The sequence below is a fragment of the Schistocerca serialis genome, chromosome 6, assembly GCF_023864345.2.
Source record: "Schistocerca serialis cubense isolate TAMUIC-IGC-003099 chromosome 6, iqSchSeri2.2, whole genome shotgun sequence".
NCBI classification, from domain to species: domain Eukaryota; kingdom Metazoa; phylum Arthropoda; class Insecta; order Orthoptera; family Acrididae; genus Schistocerca; species Schistocerca serialis.
This window is the reverse complement of record NC_064643.1, coordinates 215,278,687-215,297,378: the sequence shown is the minus strand read 5'-3', so window position 1 is coordinate 215,297,378 and position 18,692 is coordinate 215,278,687. Positions and strand designations below refer to the sequence as shown.

At 42.4% G+C, this 18,692-nt stretch overlaps 1 protein-coding gene across 2 annotated transcripts in view; it reads right to left on the bottom strand.

The window, feature by feature from the left end:
• Positions 1–2,274: 2,274 nt before the first annotated feature.
• The window catches only part of LOC126484350 (cytochrome P450 6k1-like), a 39,642-nt gene continuing 23,224 nt past the window's right edge, over positions 2,275–18,692 (bottom strand). Inside the window, exons 6-8 of one of the 2 annotated variants that reach the window (XM_050107811.1) lie at positions 7,702–7,923; positions 2,793–3,044; positions 2,275–2,489 (exon numbers count right to left, since the gene is read on the bottom strand). In XM_050107811.1, coding sequence (XP_049963768.1) covers positions 2,323–2,489; positions 2,793–3,044; positions 7,702–7,923 — 641 coding nt within the window. In that variant the 3' untranslated portion in view covers positions 2,275–2,322. The remainder of the gene's footprint in view (positions 2,490–2,792; positions 3,045–7,701; positions 7,924–18,692) is intronic. The other variant, XM_050107812.1, reaches the window with a different exon arrangement.

The following is an 18,692-nucleotide window of genomic DNA, read 5'->3' as shown; positions in this document are numbered from 1 at the left end:
TGGGGTTTATATTTTTTTTGTTTTACTCTTGTAGAATTTCAAATCACTCACATGGTGTAAACCTAATGATTTTCCTGTTTTTGGATTAATCAACTCGACTGCGCTATTGCGGACTACTTTACTTACTTCCATAGGGTCTTTGTGTATCGAAAAGAACTAACTTTAACACCGTAGCCTTCCTATTGCTCAGTGCTAATCTTACTAGGTGTTGATGATATACTCTGGGTACAGGAGGGAATTTAATTCCGGCTTGGGTATCAATAATGCTGTTGCCAATGGTGCATTATCCTCTCGGCATACCATTTCTCTCTCGGTTTCGTATAAATGAACTACGTCCTTCACAATTTGGTCATCATCAATTTTTGTACATCTGCCTATATTAGGTATTAACAACTCTTGTTCCTCATCATCGGTCAAGTCGCAGACAATTGTCTCCCAGCATGCTGGTATTTGTATCTGATCACCCCTCAAAACCTATTTCAGAATCTTGCTGATTAAAGCTAAGTCTATTTATATGTTGAATTATAAAATCAACTTCATTTGGCGACTCAATCGCTTGTGACTGGTCTTCGTACCGTTCATCTCGTCAGTTCTGTGATTTACCAGGATTTGGTGGCTTCAACTCGACTTCCTGCACCGGTTCATTTAGCGTGTGTTGTCCTGCTGAAGTCTGATTCTCCCAACCTTTCTGCGTTCTAGCATCCCAGTTAAACCCGAATAACTTGGGTTTTGTGGTGGAAAACATCTAAATCTTCCTGCTTCGTTTGCACGGTGATCATATCGTGAATCAAAGTTACCACCATGTTTTCTGGGACCAAAGCCATTATTGTAATTCCGCGGCTCACCAAAACCATAGTTATTGTTTGACCTCTGTGAGTTGCCAAAATATTAGCTATTATTATCCGATGGGTGATTACAATTCTTCCCAAAACGATTACCTTTCCCAACATTGTTATTGCCATTGTAAGCATTATTGAAGGCCAATCGGCTGCTATTATTCCCCCTACCGTTAGTTTGTCTCACTGCACGCTGCTTCTATGCGTCATCTTCACTGAAGATGACTTCAGGTTGTCTTAACACCCCTGTAAATTCCTGTATATTATCTCCTGCTCTACCAACCAATGATCGCTGATAACGCAATGGTAACTTCATTGTGCACATACGTATCAGTTCTCCATCACTGTACGGATTGTCTAAACACTGATTCCTTTTTGCCGTTTCTTAAAAAAATCTAACTGGCTTCTTTTCTCCTGAATTTGCGAATGACTCCTTCTGTAGCAATTCATATTTTATCCTATTTTGGTTTTCCGTGGACCAGTATCGCTCCAAGAATGCACTCTTAAATTGTTCATACGGCTGTTTGCAGCGACTCTTTGCATGGTTTCCGCTATTGCACCTTCCATATGACCACAAATGAAGTCAAGTTTATGGCTAAGTGGGCAATGCACTGGTAAACATATCTGGAATTGATGTATAAATGTTCTTTGTAATGTTGGAATTTTCTGACTGTCAAAAAGTGATCATTGTCAATTTTTTCTATTGCACCATATGGCATTTGTGTTTTCGCAACATTTCACGTTCCCTTCAACTGAGATTTACAGAATTTCTTCAGTCATTATTTTACTACATATAAGCTAATTCTACTAAAAATGCCAGTAAATTTTTAAAGCAATTCTCTGTGGACAGAGATTTTAAATACCGTTACAAGAATGTGGTGCTTTGCTTTAGTAATTTCATGATGCCAGAGTGTACTAGGATGACACTTTACACATACAATTGATAAGGCAAGGACGTACAGTTGAGTAGCCAGCATGTCCTCAGTATCCAACTCCTTTTAGTTTCCTTTAATGAGGAATGCCGAAGAATGAAGATTATAGAAAGAGACCAAAAATACTGAAGGCGCTACAAAGATGCGTCAGATGGTCAAGAAGAGTCGTCGTACCAGTCACATCGGCAGTTTTCTCAGGGGACGACAATGGCGTTGTATCGTTCCTAGTAGTGGTCACTTCGAATACATACGGCCCCCCAACAATGTCGCATTATTGTTAACTACACTTCATTTTCTCCGAAGAATCTGCGTGTCAAAGAATGACTAAAAGTTTTGAACCTTCCTTGCACTGCAGGAAATGTTGATTAAGTATGCAACAGAGGAACAAAAAATTTACTATAAACAATATTTTGTAGGTAGAATGAAATAATTTATTGTCTCTTCATCGTTTCCGACCACAAATAAAATGTTTACAAAACAAATAGTATAAAATGTTGCACAGACAGACAAAGAGTCTGAAAGAAGGCTGAGAGCAACCAGTGAGGTAGTTTTGGTTACTTCCTGTGGGCCAGTTTCAGCTGTATACCAGTAGTGGACATCAGAACCGCGGACCACGTACTGTACTGAAGAGGCACCGTGGTTTCTTCACATCGACGAACTTCGTATTTGGACATCAAGTACGCCAGACCAATCTTAGCCTGAAGAAGACCTAACCGCATTCCTGGAAGACAAAAATTAGTCCAATCGCATGAGTCTGACGTAGATTTCCAAAATCCTCGTGTACAACTAATCGGGCTAAGAATATTTTCCAAAGGAAACTCGTTGGGGGAAAGAGACAACTGCAAAATCACGATAGTTACGAAACGAAATGCACTTATTTAAGAAAATGTAACCAACGTTGCTTATCAATCTACCACAGAAGAAAAAAAATTATTATCATGAATCTGATGAGTTATAAAGAGACTATCGTAAATTTTTCGCATTACATGTCTGTTGCACCCATATTAAGAGTCTGAGGACTTACCTATACAGTTCCGAGGACCCTCACCAAACGGCATGTACACATATGGGTGTCTCGCTGCTTTCTGCCCTTCTGAGAACCTCTCGGGGTCGAAGCGTTGTGGTTCTGGGTAGTACTCGGGGTCGTGGTGGAGGGCGTAAATCGGGATGAACACAGGCGTTCCTTTCTCAATAAGAGGTCCACCATCAGGAAGCTGGAAGTCGCGTGCACATCTCCGGTCAGTGGCAGCTGCCGGTGGGTGTTTTCTAAGAGTCTCTGTGGAACGGAAAGAAAGCCTTTAGGAAATGAGGTAACTAACACCGTCAACAGTTGTTACAAATTTATAGATTGTAAGTCTTTCAGTGATTCCGCTAAAACCAAAACGAAGTGTTACATACATGCGCTGCCACTATGTCTTTCTTACAGTTGCGGTATTTTCTCCGCTAATGGACTGAGTGTTGTGTTGTCCTAATCATCATCATCTCATCCCCATCGACACGCAAGTTGCCGAAGTGGCGTCAACTCAAAAGACTTGCACCAAGCGACCGGCGTACCCAACGGGAGGCCCTAGCCAGAAAACATTTTTTTTATTACATTGTTTTATTTTGACGTGTTTTAACATCGGGTGAAGTATGAATTAACTCAGTCCTCGATAGGCTCGTTGTGTGAGGGGTGCTGAACAGGTAATGCAACACGTTTTTTTCTAAAAATACCTGGTTTTATTCAGGATTGCAATACGCCAATTATTCTCCACGCTTTTGGCTACAAAAACGTATACTCTCCGTTCAATGCGATGGCCTTAAGCCACCTTACTTGACGGCATGTATGCCCGCATGTTGCCAATCTAGCGGTCGACGTCAGAGACCACGTGTCACGATCAGTGTCGTAACGTACAGGGAATGGTCCTTCGTCGCTCTTTATGGTCTTCTGCTAGGCAGCGAGGAGCCTAGCGGGCACAAACATTTGAGTACCCCAACTGGAAGATGAGTGTGTCAGCAGGACCAACAGGAAAGTACAGTTGAGCAGCAAGGCGCATGATTCTGTCGCGTCGATCACCTCGAATGAGAGTCATGGAACGTATTTGCAGGTGCGAATATGGAGAATCATTAAAATTTGTATTCGACCGGGACTCGAACCCATATCTCCTGCTTATCGTGAGCGATCGCCCTACTTTTAGGCTGTCCGGGCACGCTTCACTGTCAGACCCAATCTTCAATCATGTGTCTACAAATGGTTCAAATGGCTCTGAGCACTATGGGACTTAACTTCTGAGGTCATCAATACTCTAGAACTTAGAACTACTTAAACCTCCGTTTTTGCCTCTGAAGCAACTGTTCACAAACACAAACGCCGTTTCAACGTCTCTTGGTTTCAACTCACAGGGGACACATGTTCCTTCTTTCTGAATCATGCCCATAGTCTTGAGACGTTTTGAAATGGCTTGTTGTGTCACTCCAAGTAATCGTGTCAGTTCTTCTTGAGTTTTTCGCGAGTCTTCACTCATCAATACATCCAATTCTGCATCTTCGACAACATTCTCTCTTCCACCACTGTGCCGGTCTACGCCGTTAAAATCAGCGTTCTTGAAGCGTTGAAACCACTCACGACACGTTCTTTCACTAATAGCTTACCATACGTACTTGAGAGCATTCGATGAGACTCAGCTGCTGTTTTCTTCACATTGAAACAAAACAGCAACATCTCCCGCAAATGACGAGAATTAGGCTCGGAAACTGACGTTTTCCATCAAGTACAACTTTATGACGCAGACACAAGTAGACTAATGTTTCAATGAGGTTATGTTGAGCAAAGCCGGCCGAAGTGGCCGTGCGGTTAAAGGCGCTGCTGTCTGGAACCGCAAGACCGCTACAGTCGCAGGTTCGAATCCTGCCTCGGGCATGGCTGTTTGTGATGTCCTTAGGTTAGTTAGGTTGAAGTAGTTCTAAGTTCTAGGGGACTGATGACCTAAGATGTTAAGTCCCATAGTGCTCAGAGCCATATGTTGAGCGGGGTCCAAGCTAGCTGCCTGACGTCTGCGATCGATTTCTTTCTACCGCTACTTACCGTTGTCGCCACCTATCGGCAAACGACAGAAGCAAAGTTGTACACCTTGTAAATCACTATCCAAATAAGTAGCTCAACGTGGTCTAAACTCTTTCATGTATTTGGTTGTGATGAGATACGTTATTTCCATTTTTTTTGGTTTCACTATTGAACAAAATTAGAGCATTATCATCTGCCTCGCAACACCCACGAAATACATGAGCTCTTTTAAGTGGAAACTTCGGTCGGTGATAACCATTCGAGATTGCTTGCCTGCGGGGTGTTGGACATTGTTACAATCGATTACTCTTTGTTTATTCCTGCTTCCGCATTGTCAGTTAAATATGTCATCCGCACTTGATCAAATAACAGCTTTTAATGGATTTATAAATTCTGTGGAAAACAATATACAATTGCACCAAAAAGCATTGGCACAGTTACATTTTAGTGGTTGTAGGTTAAGCGAAATATATGTTTCAGAACAGAACCCAGACACGTGCCACCTTCCATCACACAGCTTACAAATATGTCAAAATCACCTGTCCGTAAAGTAACATACAGTGTTATGAAAATAAACATCGCTTTTCTGCATCCAAAAAAGTATTGGCACACGCGCATGAATCGGACAGTGTGTTCGTTTTCTTCATAGATGTTTACCTTGTAATAGATAGTGTGCATCCCTTTAGCATCTACAACAGCACGTAAATGCCTAGGAATGCTTTGTATTCAATTCCGGGTGATGTGAGGGGTACTTTTCGACCATCCCTCCAGGAGCACTTTCTCCAGGTCGTTTTTACCGGACGGACGCCGTTTTCTGACTTGTGTGTCAAGATGAGCCCACAGGTTCTCAATAGGTTTCAAATCAGGGCTTTGAGGTGGTGTTAGAAGCCTTCTGGGGGCATTGTGCAGTAACCACTCCCGGGTTTTCATGGCGGTATGTTTTGAGTCGTTGTCTTGGTGGAAATGAAACCCCCCAGTAAGGCCCAACGTCTGTGCACTAGCGTGTAAATTACCTCGAAACACATCGGTGTATCACATGTAATCCATTGTACCGTTGATTACAGCTAGATTTCCAACGCCGGACGCCACCATACCGCCCCCACCGTGTTTGACTGTGGGATGCATGTGTTTGATGTCGAGATGAGTACTCGGCTTACTCCAAACTTTCTTTCTTGCATCAATTCCGAACACATTGAACTTCGATTCGTCGCTAAATATCACAGTGTTCCAAAACTCCATCGGCTTGCTGATGTAGTCCTTGGAAAACTGCAGGCATTTCTGCCAGTTAATTTCCGATATGTATAGCTTTTTCCTGGGAGAACGTCCACGCATGTCAGCCTCATTCAACACCAACCGTCTTGTCGGACGTTGTATGAAAAACCTCAGCAATAATTGGTGCACTTGTAGCAGGTTCCTTCCGAGCAAGTGCGATGATACGGCGACGCTCTCGGGTTGTAAGCACTTTTGGACGTCCAGGACGACACTTATTCACTGTTGTACCAGTCTCTTTATATTTATGAATGATGGCTCGTACCGTGGTGTAGCTAACAGACACCTCTGCTACGATTTGTCGATAGCTTCTCCCTTGTGAATGGGGCAATACCACTCTCTCACGCAACGCCACTGAATATTCCTTCTTCCTCGGCCGCATTCTGACCGCTATCGTGCAATACAGCAACATTTGCAAATCAGGCATTGGCAGTGCAGCGGTTCCTTGTTTTCTCCTGGAAAAACGTCAAAATAATAATGTGACACAGCAAAGATTTCAGAACTTCCGTCTGTTAATATTTCGGCATTAATATCATCTACTCGTGCACGAACAGTATGAATCTAATGATTTTTGGTTAACTAATCTTCAGTAACTACTCAACAATCGAAATCTTTGTTACCAGGAGAATTTGCATTTGGCGCTCTCGTCAAAGGTAAACACTGAAACAACTTTGGCAGCCCCGAGAGAAGCGAGGCTTTTCTAAGTTTCTTCGTTTCATTTCTAAATTGTCGATCACACCTTCTGGAATAACTCGCACTTTACAATGAGGTGACAAAATTCATGGGATAGCACGTATACAAATGGCGGTAGTATCGCGTACACAAGATGCGTGGATGGAGCTGTCATCTGAGCTCAGGTGATTCATGTCAAAAGGTTTCCGACGTAATTGCAGACCGACGAAGGGAATTAACAGATTTTGAATGCGGAATGTCTGTTGGAGATAGACGCATGGGACATTCCATTTCTGAAATCGTTAGGGACTTCAGTACTGCATCATCGTAAAGAGTGTGCTGAGAATGCCAAATTACAGACATTGCCTTTCACCGCGGCCAATGCAGTGACCGACGCCCTTCTCTTAACTATCGAGAACAGTGGCATTTGCTTAGTGTTGTCAGTGTTAATAGCCAAGCAACTCTGCACGAAATAACCACAGAAATCAATGTGGGTCGTACAACGAACTTATCACTTAGGACAGTGCTCCATAACGATGTGAGATGGAGGCAGCATGGCTCAATCTTTTCTACAGCGGACTTCCAACGACTTGTTGAGCCAATGACACGTCGAGTTACGCTGCACAAATTACCAGATAACCGAATAAAGACGCTATATAATGAAACTTCTGTGTCAGTACTCAGCCGTGGACATGTTTTTTTTTCCCTAGCAACGCAAAGTCTGATTATCGCATTCGGTATCGACAAAGTCTGGGGGCAGGTCCGGATCTCGAACACAATTTTAAACTGTTACGGAATATAAAAGCAGCGTACAGTGGGCTACAGAGTGAAAAAAATTACTTCAGGATAGTTCTGTGGAATCTGTTACATCCTCCAAATGAAGATTGCCTGTGTGGAAATGAAAAGAAGGCAGTCAGTTTTAGTTATGATGGTGGCTGCAGAAACTCACCTGCGACGACCTTGTCCAGATACTTCATGCTGGAAATGGCCTCGTACGTCAACTGCCCTGCGTTCTCTTTCAGCGTCGCGTCCACCTCCTCGTGCAGCCGCTTCTGTACATCTTGATTGAGAGCCAGTTCATAGAGCGCGAAACTCATGGTGGTAGACGATGTTTCGAATCCTGCGGCGTAAAACAGGATTGACTGTGCCGCCACGTCGTCGATCGTAAATTCTGTGAAAATAAGTCGTGCCATTAGTTCAGTTACTGTATGTAATAATAATAAGTTCATCTTACTAACACAGCGCAGTGCTTTAACAGCGCAGGACGAGAAATGCTCAGTCGGTTGCTAGACGGTTTTGATAGAGTCGAAGCAGCTGAGATCTCATGCAACTTTTCTATGGAGCTATCCACTCACAAAAGCCCGTAATTACGTCTTTATTTCTAAATGTAAATGTTTTTCGTGCCAGTTTTTTCACTGTAATTTTTTGTGGTATTTAGTGGCTGTGTATGTTCTAAACCGCAGTACTTATCAAATGGTAGTTCACGTTTACCGTTGTGTGTGAAGTCACTGCTGCACAACAGGCAGTGCTCCACAATGAGAGATTTACAGGCAACCATTGTTTTCATCAGGTGAAATCAACAGCGATGGACTACTTTAGAAATGCGTTTTAATCATCAACTACTTTATTTAATAAAACAGTTGATAGAAAACTTTATTTTTGAAAGGAACTGACAGCTGCATGACAAATAATTCTAGTAAATATTTTGTTTTTCTGCCGTACGACAGACCGTCAGAATTAAAAACAGATTTCAATCGTTACGAAGCCAGATTCGTGGTTTTGTATGTACAGAATTTCGGTTGTTACCGTCTCTTAATGTCGTACTACAGAAGACGTAATTTACAGACTTCATTTTGAGTCTAGCTCCGCTGGCCTTAATTAGCTACAGGGAGACAATTATTGAACTATATGAAGAAACGTAAATTAGTTACAAACTACAGCGCACACACACTTTATTCAACATCTAACGTCGCTACACATATTCGGGTTTCTGTTATGACATGTTCGATGTGCCTGCCATCCTTGGCTATGATGTTCATATGTGTGTGAAATCTTGTGGGACTTAACTGATAAGGTCATCATCCCTAAGCTTTCACACTACTTAACCTAAATTATCCTAAGGACAAACACACACATCCATGCCCCAGGGAGGACTCGAACCTCCGCCGGGACCAGCCGCACAGTCCATGAGTGCAGTGCCTCAGACCGCTCGGCTAAGCCCACGTGGCTCCTTGGTTACAGTGTGGCGCAGATGAATAGCGAAATCCTGTATGACTCGCTGAAGTATCGGAACATCGGTGCTGTCAATGACCTATTGAAAGGCTGTTTTCAGCTCAGCTATGGTTTTGGGGTTATTGCTGTACACCTTGTCTTTAATATAGTCCCACAAAATTGAGTCGCATGTGCTCAGATCCGGATAATATGGCGGCCAATCGAGGCCTATGCCAGTGGCCTCTGGGGTCCAGCTCCGTCTTCCACGAGTCCCATCTTGTCGAAATCAGGGTCGCACTGCATAATGAGAATGAATCCATCGTCCGAAACCTACCGTACTGTTCGGTAACCACCGTGCCATCAAGGAATATCGCCCAAGAAAATTTCGGAGTAGGTATTAAAATCCATGGAGAAGAAATAAAAACTTTGAGGTTCGCCGATGACATTGTAATTCTGTCAGAGACAGCAAAGGACTTGGAAGAGCAGTTGAATGGAATGGACAGTGTCTTGAAAGGAGGATATAAGATGAACATCAACAAAAGCAAAACGAGGATAATGGAATGTAGTCGAATTAAGTCGGGTGATGCTGAGGGAATTAGATTAGGAAATGAGACACTTAAAGTAGTAAAGGAGTTTGGTAATTGAGGAACAAAATAACTGATGATGGTCGAAGTAGAGAGGATATAAAATGTAGACTGGCAATGGCAAGGCAAGCGTGTCTGAAGAAGAGAAATTTGTTAACATCGAGTATAGATTTAAGTGTCAGGAAGTCATTTCTGAAAGTATTTGTATGAAGTGTAGCCATGTATGGAAGTGAAACATGGACGATAAATAGTTTGGACAAGAAGAGAATAGAAGCTTTCGAAATGTGGCGCTACAGAAGAATGCTGAAGGTTAGATGGGTAGATCACATAGCTAATGAGGAAGTATTGAATGGGATTGGGGAGAAGAGAAGTTTGTGGCACAACTTGACCAGAAGAAGGGATCGGTTGGAAGGACATGTTCTGAGGCATCAAGGGATCACCAATTTAGTATTGGAGGGCGGCGTGGAGGGTAAAAATCGTAGAGGGAGACCACGAGATGAATACACTAAGCAGGTTCAGAAGGATGTAGGCTGCAGTAGGTACTGGGAGATGAAGAGGCTTGCATAGGATAGAGTAGCATGGAGAGCTGCATCAAACCAGTCTCAGGACTGAAGACCACAACAACAACATGTTTTGTGTAAGGTGTCTAAAAAATGGTTCAAATGGCTCTGAGCACTATGGGACTTAACATCTATGGTCATCAGTCCCCTAGAACTTAGAACTACTTAAACCTAACTAACCTAAGGACATCACACAACACCCAGCCATCACGGGGCAGAAAAAATTCCTGACCCCGCCGGGAATCGAACCAGGGAACCCGGGTGCGGGAAGCGAAAACGCTACCGCACGACCACGAGATGTTTTGTAAAATAAGTAACTGTGCATTTTAATAGTAAAGTATGAATCTGTTCTACATCTGTATAATACTCCATAAGCCATTGCGCCGTGCACTTTTATCGATTTTCTCTCCTGTTCCATTCACGTATTGAGCGAGGGGGAAAAAGGCTGTTTAATTCCTCTGTATGCATCCAAATCTCGCTTTTTTTTGTGTGTGTTTCTTATGCGAGATACGTCTTGGTAATAGCTTAATGGACGCAGTTATCTTCGAATACTTCTTCTTCTTCAATGTATCTCAATTCACTGACGGATATTGGCCTCTTCCATACGTTTCTATTGTCTTCGGTTTTGATCCACCTCTTACCACCTTTTTACAGCCACCAGCCTCGCGTGTTCAAGCCATCCCTTTTCGCGTCTTCCAGTGCCCATCTTGTGATCTCAGGATCTCCAGTGAACAGTTCTAAGGATCGACATTGTCGAGCTACGTGCCCGCTCCATTGCTACTTCAGTCTTGCAATTCTCTCTGTGACGTCTGTCATTCTTCGAACGTCCCCTGATCGAATCCTACCCCAGAGGCTGACTCCTTAGAACCTGTCGTTCCATGGGTCGTTGTGTGCGCTGTAGTTTACCGGCACTTGCCTTAGTCAGAGTCATAGTTTCCAGACCGTAGGATAAAACTGGTACTATGCACATATTATAGACCTCATTTGGGACATCCTTGTTGGTCAGAATAAATCTTACTTTCTGTACTGTTGCTCAGCTCACTCCTATTCTGCGAGGAATTTCTGCATTTTGATAGTTTTCCCTGGTTTAATTTTCTGACCAAGGTAGATGAGTTCATGAACAGTTTCAGTAGACTAGTTTCTGGCTGTAAGTTGTTGTCTGTATGGGCTTAGTATTTCTGTTTTATTGCCAGTCTTTGAAAAAGAAGGATTTAGTTCTTGGATCACAGCCTTTAGTTCTTCCACATCTTTGTTTATGAGCATATCACCGGCAAAGCGCAGGCGGTTCATATATGAGCCATCGATTTTATTCCTCTGCTATTCGAGTCTAGTGATCTGAATACATTCTACAATGCAAGGGTGAACAGTTTCGGAGAAATGGTGTTAGCTTGGCGAACTCTTTGCCGAATGGGATCTTATTGGCAATAAAGTCTTCATCCACTCTGCCATTGTTGCCTGTTCGTAGACGTATTTCAGGAATTCTGTCTACCTCGTATTTATACTGGCCTTCATTATTTCCCAAATATTTTCCATAATCTATAAATCTAACCTGGTGTTAAACTCAGTTGTTTCTTCGAGGAGATGGCGAATAATGTGGATTTGACCCATAGACGAAAAACTTTCCCGAAAAACCACTTGCTCAATAAGTTGCCAGAAATCTAATTCTCTTGTGTGACAGTTTGTTACAGTTTTAATCACGATTTTCTAAAGACGTGATAAGCTAACCGGACGGTGGTTATCCAAGTTTCCCTTATCATCCTTTTGAAAGAGTAGCATCACTTCATTTTTCCATTTTTATGGTATTGTTCCAGACTTGATGCATTTATCCTCACACCTTCCTGCAGACAGCTTCGACCTAGTTTCAGCATTTCATTCGTCATCAAATCCTCCACAGGGATTTTTTTTTTGTTTTCTATTCGTCTGAGCGCCTTTTCAACAGTAGCAGCGATTACTTTCAGTGTTTCTTTCTGTGTATAATTTAGGGCTATTTCTTCTTCCTCATGTGGTCTTTCAATCGTCGCAGCATGCAGAAGGTGGTAGAAATCTATAATAATTTTAGTAATATTATGTCCATCTGTGAGTATCTCTCCTTTCTTGCTCTTGTGTTTCATAATTTTATATGTTCCTGCTGGTCTTTAAAATTTTCTATTTTCGGCTGTTTTCAATCGTCTGCAAGACCAAGTTATTGATAAATTTCCTCAGATAGTTTCTTATTTCCTTCAGAACTATCTTATCAAGAGTTGTATAGTCTACTCTATCCCCGTCCACTGTCTTCCCTTCTTTGATGAGCTGAACGGTATTAACTGAAGTTCGACTGTTCCTTTCAGATTTGAGGAGAGGGACATCATTAGCTGCAATCTGTATGTTTGTCGTAATTTCCTCTGCGAGGTCGTGTACTTCTGAGGATATCACGTATTCTCAAGAGCCAGATTTCCCAGAAAAACTTTGCTCAAACGATACAAGCCTATGGTCGCTTCGTCTGTTGAGTACAGACGCATCTTTCCAGTTCTGCTTCAGGGCTCTTCCATGTCATTTACGAGGTGCATTCAAGTTCTAAGGCCTCCGATTTTTTTTCTGCAGACTGGAAAGAGATAGAAACATGCGCATTGTTTTAAAATGAGGCCGTGTTCATTGTCAATACGTCCCAGAGATGGCAGCACCGTACGGCAGATGGAATTTTACCGCCAGTGGCGAGAATGAGAACTGTTTTAAATACTTAAAATGGCGACGTTTTCCTTACTTGAACAAAGCGCCAGTCAGCTCAATGGAAGCACACAGATTCACCGCCACCAAAAAAATTTCGGGTAACCGCCAGTGCTGAAAAAATTATGGTGTCCATGTTCTGGGACAGCGAGGGCGTAATCCTTACCCATTGCGTTCCAAAGGGCACTACGGTAACAGGTGCATCCTACGAAAATGTTTTGAAGAACAAATTCCTTCCTGCACTGCAACAAAAACGTCCGGGAAGGGCTGCGCGTGTGCTGTTTCACCAAGACAACGCACCCGCACGTCGAGCTAACGTTACGCAACAGTTTCTTCGTGATAACAACTTTGAAGTGATTCCTCATGCTCCCTACTCACCTGACCTGGCTCCTAGTGACTTTTGGCTTTTTCCAACAATGAAAGACACTCTCCGTGGCCGCACATTCACCAGCCGTGCTGCTATTGCCTCACCGATTTTCCAGTGGTCAAAACAGACTCCTATAGAAGCCTTCGCCGCTGCCATGGAATCATGGCGTCAGCGTTGTGAAAAATGTGTACGTCTCCAGGGCGATTACGTCGAGAAGTAACGCCAGTTTCATCGATTTCGGGTGAGTAGTTAATTAGAAAAGAAATCGGAGGCCTTAGAACTTGAATGCACCTCGTAGGTTGGATAGACTTCTCAAAAAAAGTTATTCGTGCATCTTCGAACACAATTTCTCTAAATGTACCCAACTGGGCTCCCTAAAGACTACGTCACCTTTCTTCCAATGATTGCCACTTAGATTCACTCATCATTTCCGGTACACTTCCGCATCAGCTATACCGATCTGCTACGATCCTTGGACCGCGTCTTGTAATATTTATGGCTTAGTCAGCCATCATATTAGGCTCCAGAGCAGTGGAGATGCAAGAAGTATATAGATGACGAAATGTGGTGTGAGGTACCTGTGACAGATGTTGGGTTCGGTACCATTCCCGTGAGAAAGACCGCCTGCATAATGCTACTGCTCTGTGATTGGCTTCTGTGTTCGGAGCAAGGGCGCCAAAACGTTACAGTATAGTTATTATTATTAGTTAAACTACTCATTGGAATGACTTTAGTTTTTAATATAAATATCTCTCAACAGCTGACTATCAGTCAGTCATTTTAGAATTATTAAAAACAATTTAAAATAAAAACTAAAGACTGACGAAATTGCAGACGAAGCAATTCGGAAGAGTTCAGGTCACGCCTTTTCTGGTATGGCGCGCGAAGTGTTTCGGGCTGTTCGTCACTCTGGATTAGGCAGTCGAGAAGAACAGACATGTTGTCTGTCGTAGGATGCGTTTCCAATTTTTATTTAAGTTCTTGTTCGTGACTCTGGATTAGGCAGTCGAGATGTACAGTCATGTTGTCTGTGGCAGGATGTGTTTGCCAGTATGCAGTATTAAAAGATTCTCTCCGGTAGTCATGAGCCACAGACAGGTGCCACAAATAGTGTAAAGGTACCTTTCGTAAACATTGTGTTTGATCATGTACTTTGCTGTATCAGAAGGTGTTGTTATATTAAAATACGCGAGTGGCATCCCAAAGAAGTGATACATTATTTCAGAACAGAACCTCGTTAAAAGTCAGTTTCAGCCTCAAGATACAGAACCTACGACCTGCGTGCAGTTTTCTGCGCTGGGGACATCAACTTGAAGACAGCAGATTAGTGACCTATAACAGAACCTTCGTATTCCACACACTGCAGTGGAAACAACTAGGCGCCTCACGTGTACTGCACGCACAGAACAAATGTGCTCAGTGACACGTCATCTGCAGTAATGCACAGGAGGTAAAGGAGGATGATCGTTATTAACACCAACAATCAATTCATTCTTCCTTTCTTGCCGTAGCCTTCCAATTTATTCGTTGTCTGTTGTCATGATTACTTGATAAACAGTCAAACTACTGGAACACAATATTCTATAATTGGTCGCACTAGCATTATGTACGCGATTTCCTACACAGGTCCACCGGTCCCTCCCAGACCTCTTCTAACAAACCTGCAACTCCAATTTTAAGTTATCCTCCCATTTCATACCACTACTTACAAGGAGACCACATGACGATCGGAATTTTGAAATTCTTTATTCACTCTAACAAGGAGACAGCACGAGCGTGGGGTCGGGGGTCAGTTCCGTTTCAGCCGCGCTCGCGAGTGGCCGCTGTTAGCTGTTGCGCTGTACTTCAGTGTTCACATCGCTGTACTTGTGCTTCGCCGAGTGCCGTCCGCAACACCGACTCAAAGGAAGGCCTCGGCGCTTGTTGGTGACGTCACGTTAGCTAGGCACGTCAAACGCCAGGTCTGTTGCAGGCAGAAACGCCTGGGCGTGCTTATCACTATAAATCTCTTATTTTTGGACAAAATGTTTGGTATTGTTTTGGATTCTGCAGTTTTATTTAGAAGAAAGATTTTCTTACTATGTTAAAACTACAAATGAAGATCATAGCTCTGTATTACTGAATCCTGTTGAAATAAACGTAGATCAATATGAGAAGATCCTTTGCCCCATTGCAAGCTTCGGAAATTTTACATTCAAGTAACTATATTTACTTGATGCATATTGTTATCGAAACTTACCCCAACCCCCTTACAATTAACTCGTTTCTTTTATTTATTTATTTATTTATTTTCGTTTGACATCGTCACTGGAAATGTGAACTAATTTACATGTGTAAATGTCCAACTGTTGCCAGTCATTAGATTACAGTCGCTTTCAACGAAAGGAATTCCAAACAGGAAACAAAATAGCTTCATACATCGAAAATATTGCTGAGCTTAAACTTTTTTAAACATGCACATTAGAAAAGATAAATATGCACTCTTGCAGCTGAAAGGAGAAACTTTATAAGATAAAAAATTTTTATTTCATAATACAAGTATCTCTCTTTTGCCTCTTCTTCTGTCCCCTACCCCCTCCCCCAACGTGTACAATCGCAAGATATTTCATTAACATTCAGTGCTCCTCACCCCATAGTCAACCAAGATACCTGAAGAAGAGCACCAATATGTTCACAGGTTCTTGTAAAAGCAACCCAGTACAAACGTAACTTCCTCAGATTTACAAATAAAGTAAAGCAGTACCATGGAGAACCATGGACCATGAAGTTGATTTTGTATGTCAATCCTTAAAACAGGTGGAAATTGAAGTTCAGGACTACACTATTTATTAAGAAGTGTAATGAATTGCACAATTAATTGACTGCAGAAATCTCTCAGAACAATGTGTGTTGGTCAACTACCGCCAATAGTTTCACATTTTCCTGTGTCAGAGAGGAAGACACCTCCATTATGAGTATGCCTGCAACAGACCTGGCGTTCGCCGTGCCTAGCTCACGTGACGTCACGAACAAGCGCCGAGGCCTTCCTTTGAGTAGGTGTTGCGTCCGTCCGTTAATCTCCGTGTTCGTTCCTGTTCCTTGTGATCTGATCGCTCTTTCTGGTCTTGCTGCTGATACTTTGAATTTCGGTTGTTTAACCGAAATTGCTTCGCTGGATTAACCATGGCTACAAACCTTAGGAAGAATACTCTGGTATTTGCTTTTGACAAGGAATCCCGTCCTGTTCAGCCGACATTCCTGGAAATAGATGACTGGATTACACAGGTAATTGGTCCAAATTCTGAAACCGTCCATGCCTGGAAACTGGATCAGGAAAAATACTGTGTTTTTGTCAAGTTAATCAGTGCTTCGACTGTTGATAAAGTGTTACGAAAGTGGGGCTATGAAGTAGATTTTGTGCATAGAAATGGTTATAAAAGTAAGGTTTCCATCTATAGAGCGGACATTCATTACAAAACCGTTCGTGTCTTGAATCTTCCCATTGAAATTGAAAATGATAAGATTAAGGAAGCTCTTTCAAACTACGGAGACATTAAATCAATTGCAAATAAAAGATGGTCGCCTCGCTTTAAACTGCAGTGTTTTAACGGGGTCCCCTGTGTAGAGATGGACGTTAAGACGAATATTCCGTCTCACGTAACTGGTTGTGGGTATAAGGCACAAATTGTTTATACAGGTCAGGAAGCTACATGTCATATATGTAACGAAACCGGCCACTTCAGACAGGAATGTCCGCGGCGAACTGTTGTTCTTAAAAGTAATTTGGTACCGCGTCAGAAGCTTACCTTAAATGATCTGTTACCAAAGAATAGCCCGGAACAACTGGTTGAGGATGTTAACGCAGCGGGCCAAGCTGATGTCTCCCTTCACGATAACAGTCAATTTCCCCCGTTAACAACAAAAGGAAACCCTGTTGCCACTACTCGTGAAACTGAAACGCAACCGAAAAAACGACCTCTGGAGATAACTGATAGATGTTCAGAGGACGAGCTGTCTTGTCCCACTCCCTCACTTCGCAAGCAAAAACAGTGCGATGAGGAGGCAGAGGAACCTGAAGGCAAAATGTGAATGGAAACTAATGAACAGAAAGCTAATGCACATACTGTACCAGAAAATGAAGGGGGTGTAAGCAGCATTAATTTGCAAGAAACAACAGGTGCAGTAGCCGATTGCAAAGATCAGAATCTATCTGTTAATAAACAAATTCAGGGAGAGGTTGCAAAACTGCAGTCTCCATTTGTTTCCTTCGATCAGGAAGTGAGTGAAATTAATAATGAACGAGGAAGTGGTGGCCAAACTGAAATCACGGTCAACACCTCAGGGCAGGCGCCGGCAACCGAAATTGCTAAAGCGTCTGCTGCTGCTCCAGATAAGCCGCGAAGTAAAATATCGACGCAGCCAAATGAGAATGTAGCTCGTAACCAAGGGAAGGGAAAATCCGGTAGGGGCGACCCAAGCCCAAAGAATGTTCAGTCCGAAACGGTCGTACACGTATCACTGGAGGAAAAATCAGACAGTTTACCAGGAAATCAGTCTGCTTGCGGTACAAGAGAAAACATCAGAAGTAGAAAAAAACGGGACAGTAACTAATAAACTGATTGAAGTGTTATTCCATGTTCAGCCTTCCGAGAAAACTGTTACAGCTTAACTGAACCCTGAACCACAGGAAACTAAATTAGTTCATCGAAACAACTACATAGTGACAGCACAATGACGCAATCTTATTCTGTCACCACTATAAACATAAATAAAATCACGATCGGTTTGAAATTATCGGCCCTTAAGGAATTTTTGTACGAATCGGCGACTGATATTGCCCTGTTACAAGAAGTTCTAATTTCGGATTTGGTAATTCCCGGTTTTGTCAGTTACATAAATGTGTCTCCCGAAACAAGTGTTGGAACAGCTATTTTGGTGAGGGACGGGATTACAGTAAGCGAGGTGGAACGACTTGAATCCGGAAGGGGAATAGGACTAAATATCTATGATGTGACTATCATCAACTTTTACGCCCCTTCAGGAAGTTCTCATCGAGCTGACAGGGCACGTTTCTTCAAAGATGACCTGATATACTTGTTAAGGAAATTGCCAAGACAGTTATTACTTGGAGGTGATTTTAATTGTGTTTTAAATCTAAAAGATCAATTACCTAATTTTAATTTCTCAAGTGAACTAAAACAACTAGTTACTGGTTTAGAATCAAAGGGTATATGGGAAATCAAATACCCCTCCACTGTTGAGTTCACTTATGTCACGGCAACATCACGTAGCAGGATTGATAGTGATATATTTCTAAAAATCTTGAAACTTCCGAGACAAAAGTAGAAACCATTCCTACGTACTTTGCAGACCATTCAAGTGTCTTAGCTTGCATAAATCTAACAAGATAGCCGTTTCGCCGATTCAAGAATCAGTGGAATTTGAACACTTCCTTGTTAGTAAATCATGATTTAGAAGATCTGATTAAAGAAACATGGGCAATATGCCTGCGAGCCCGTAGTAGATATGCCACTGC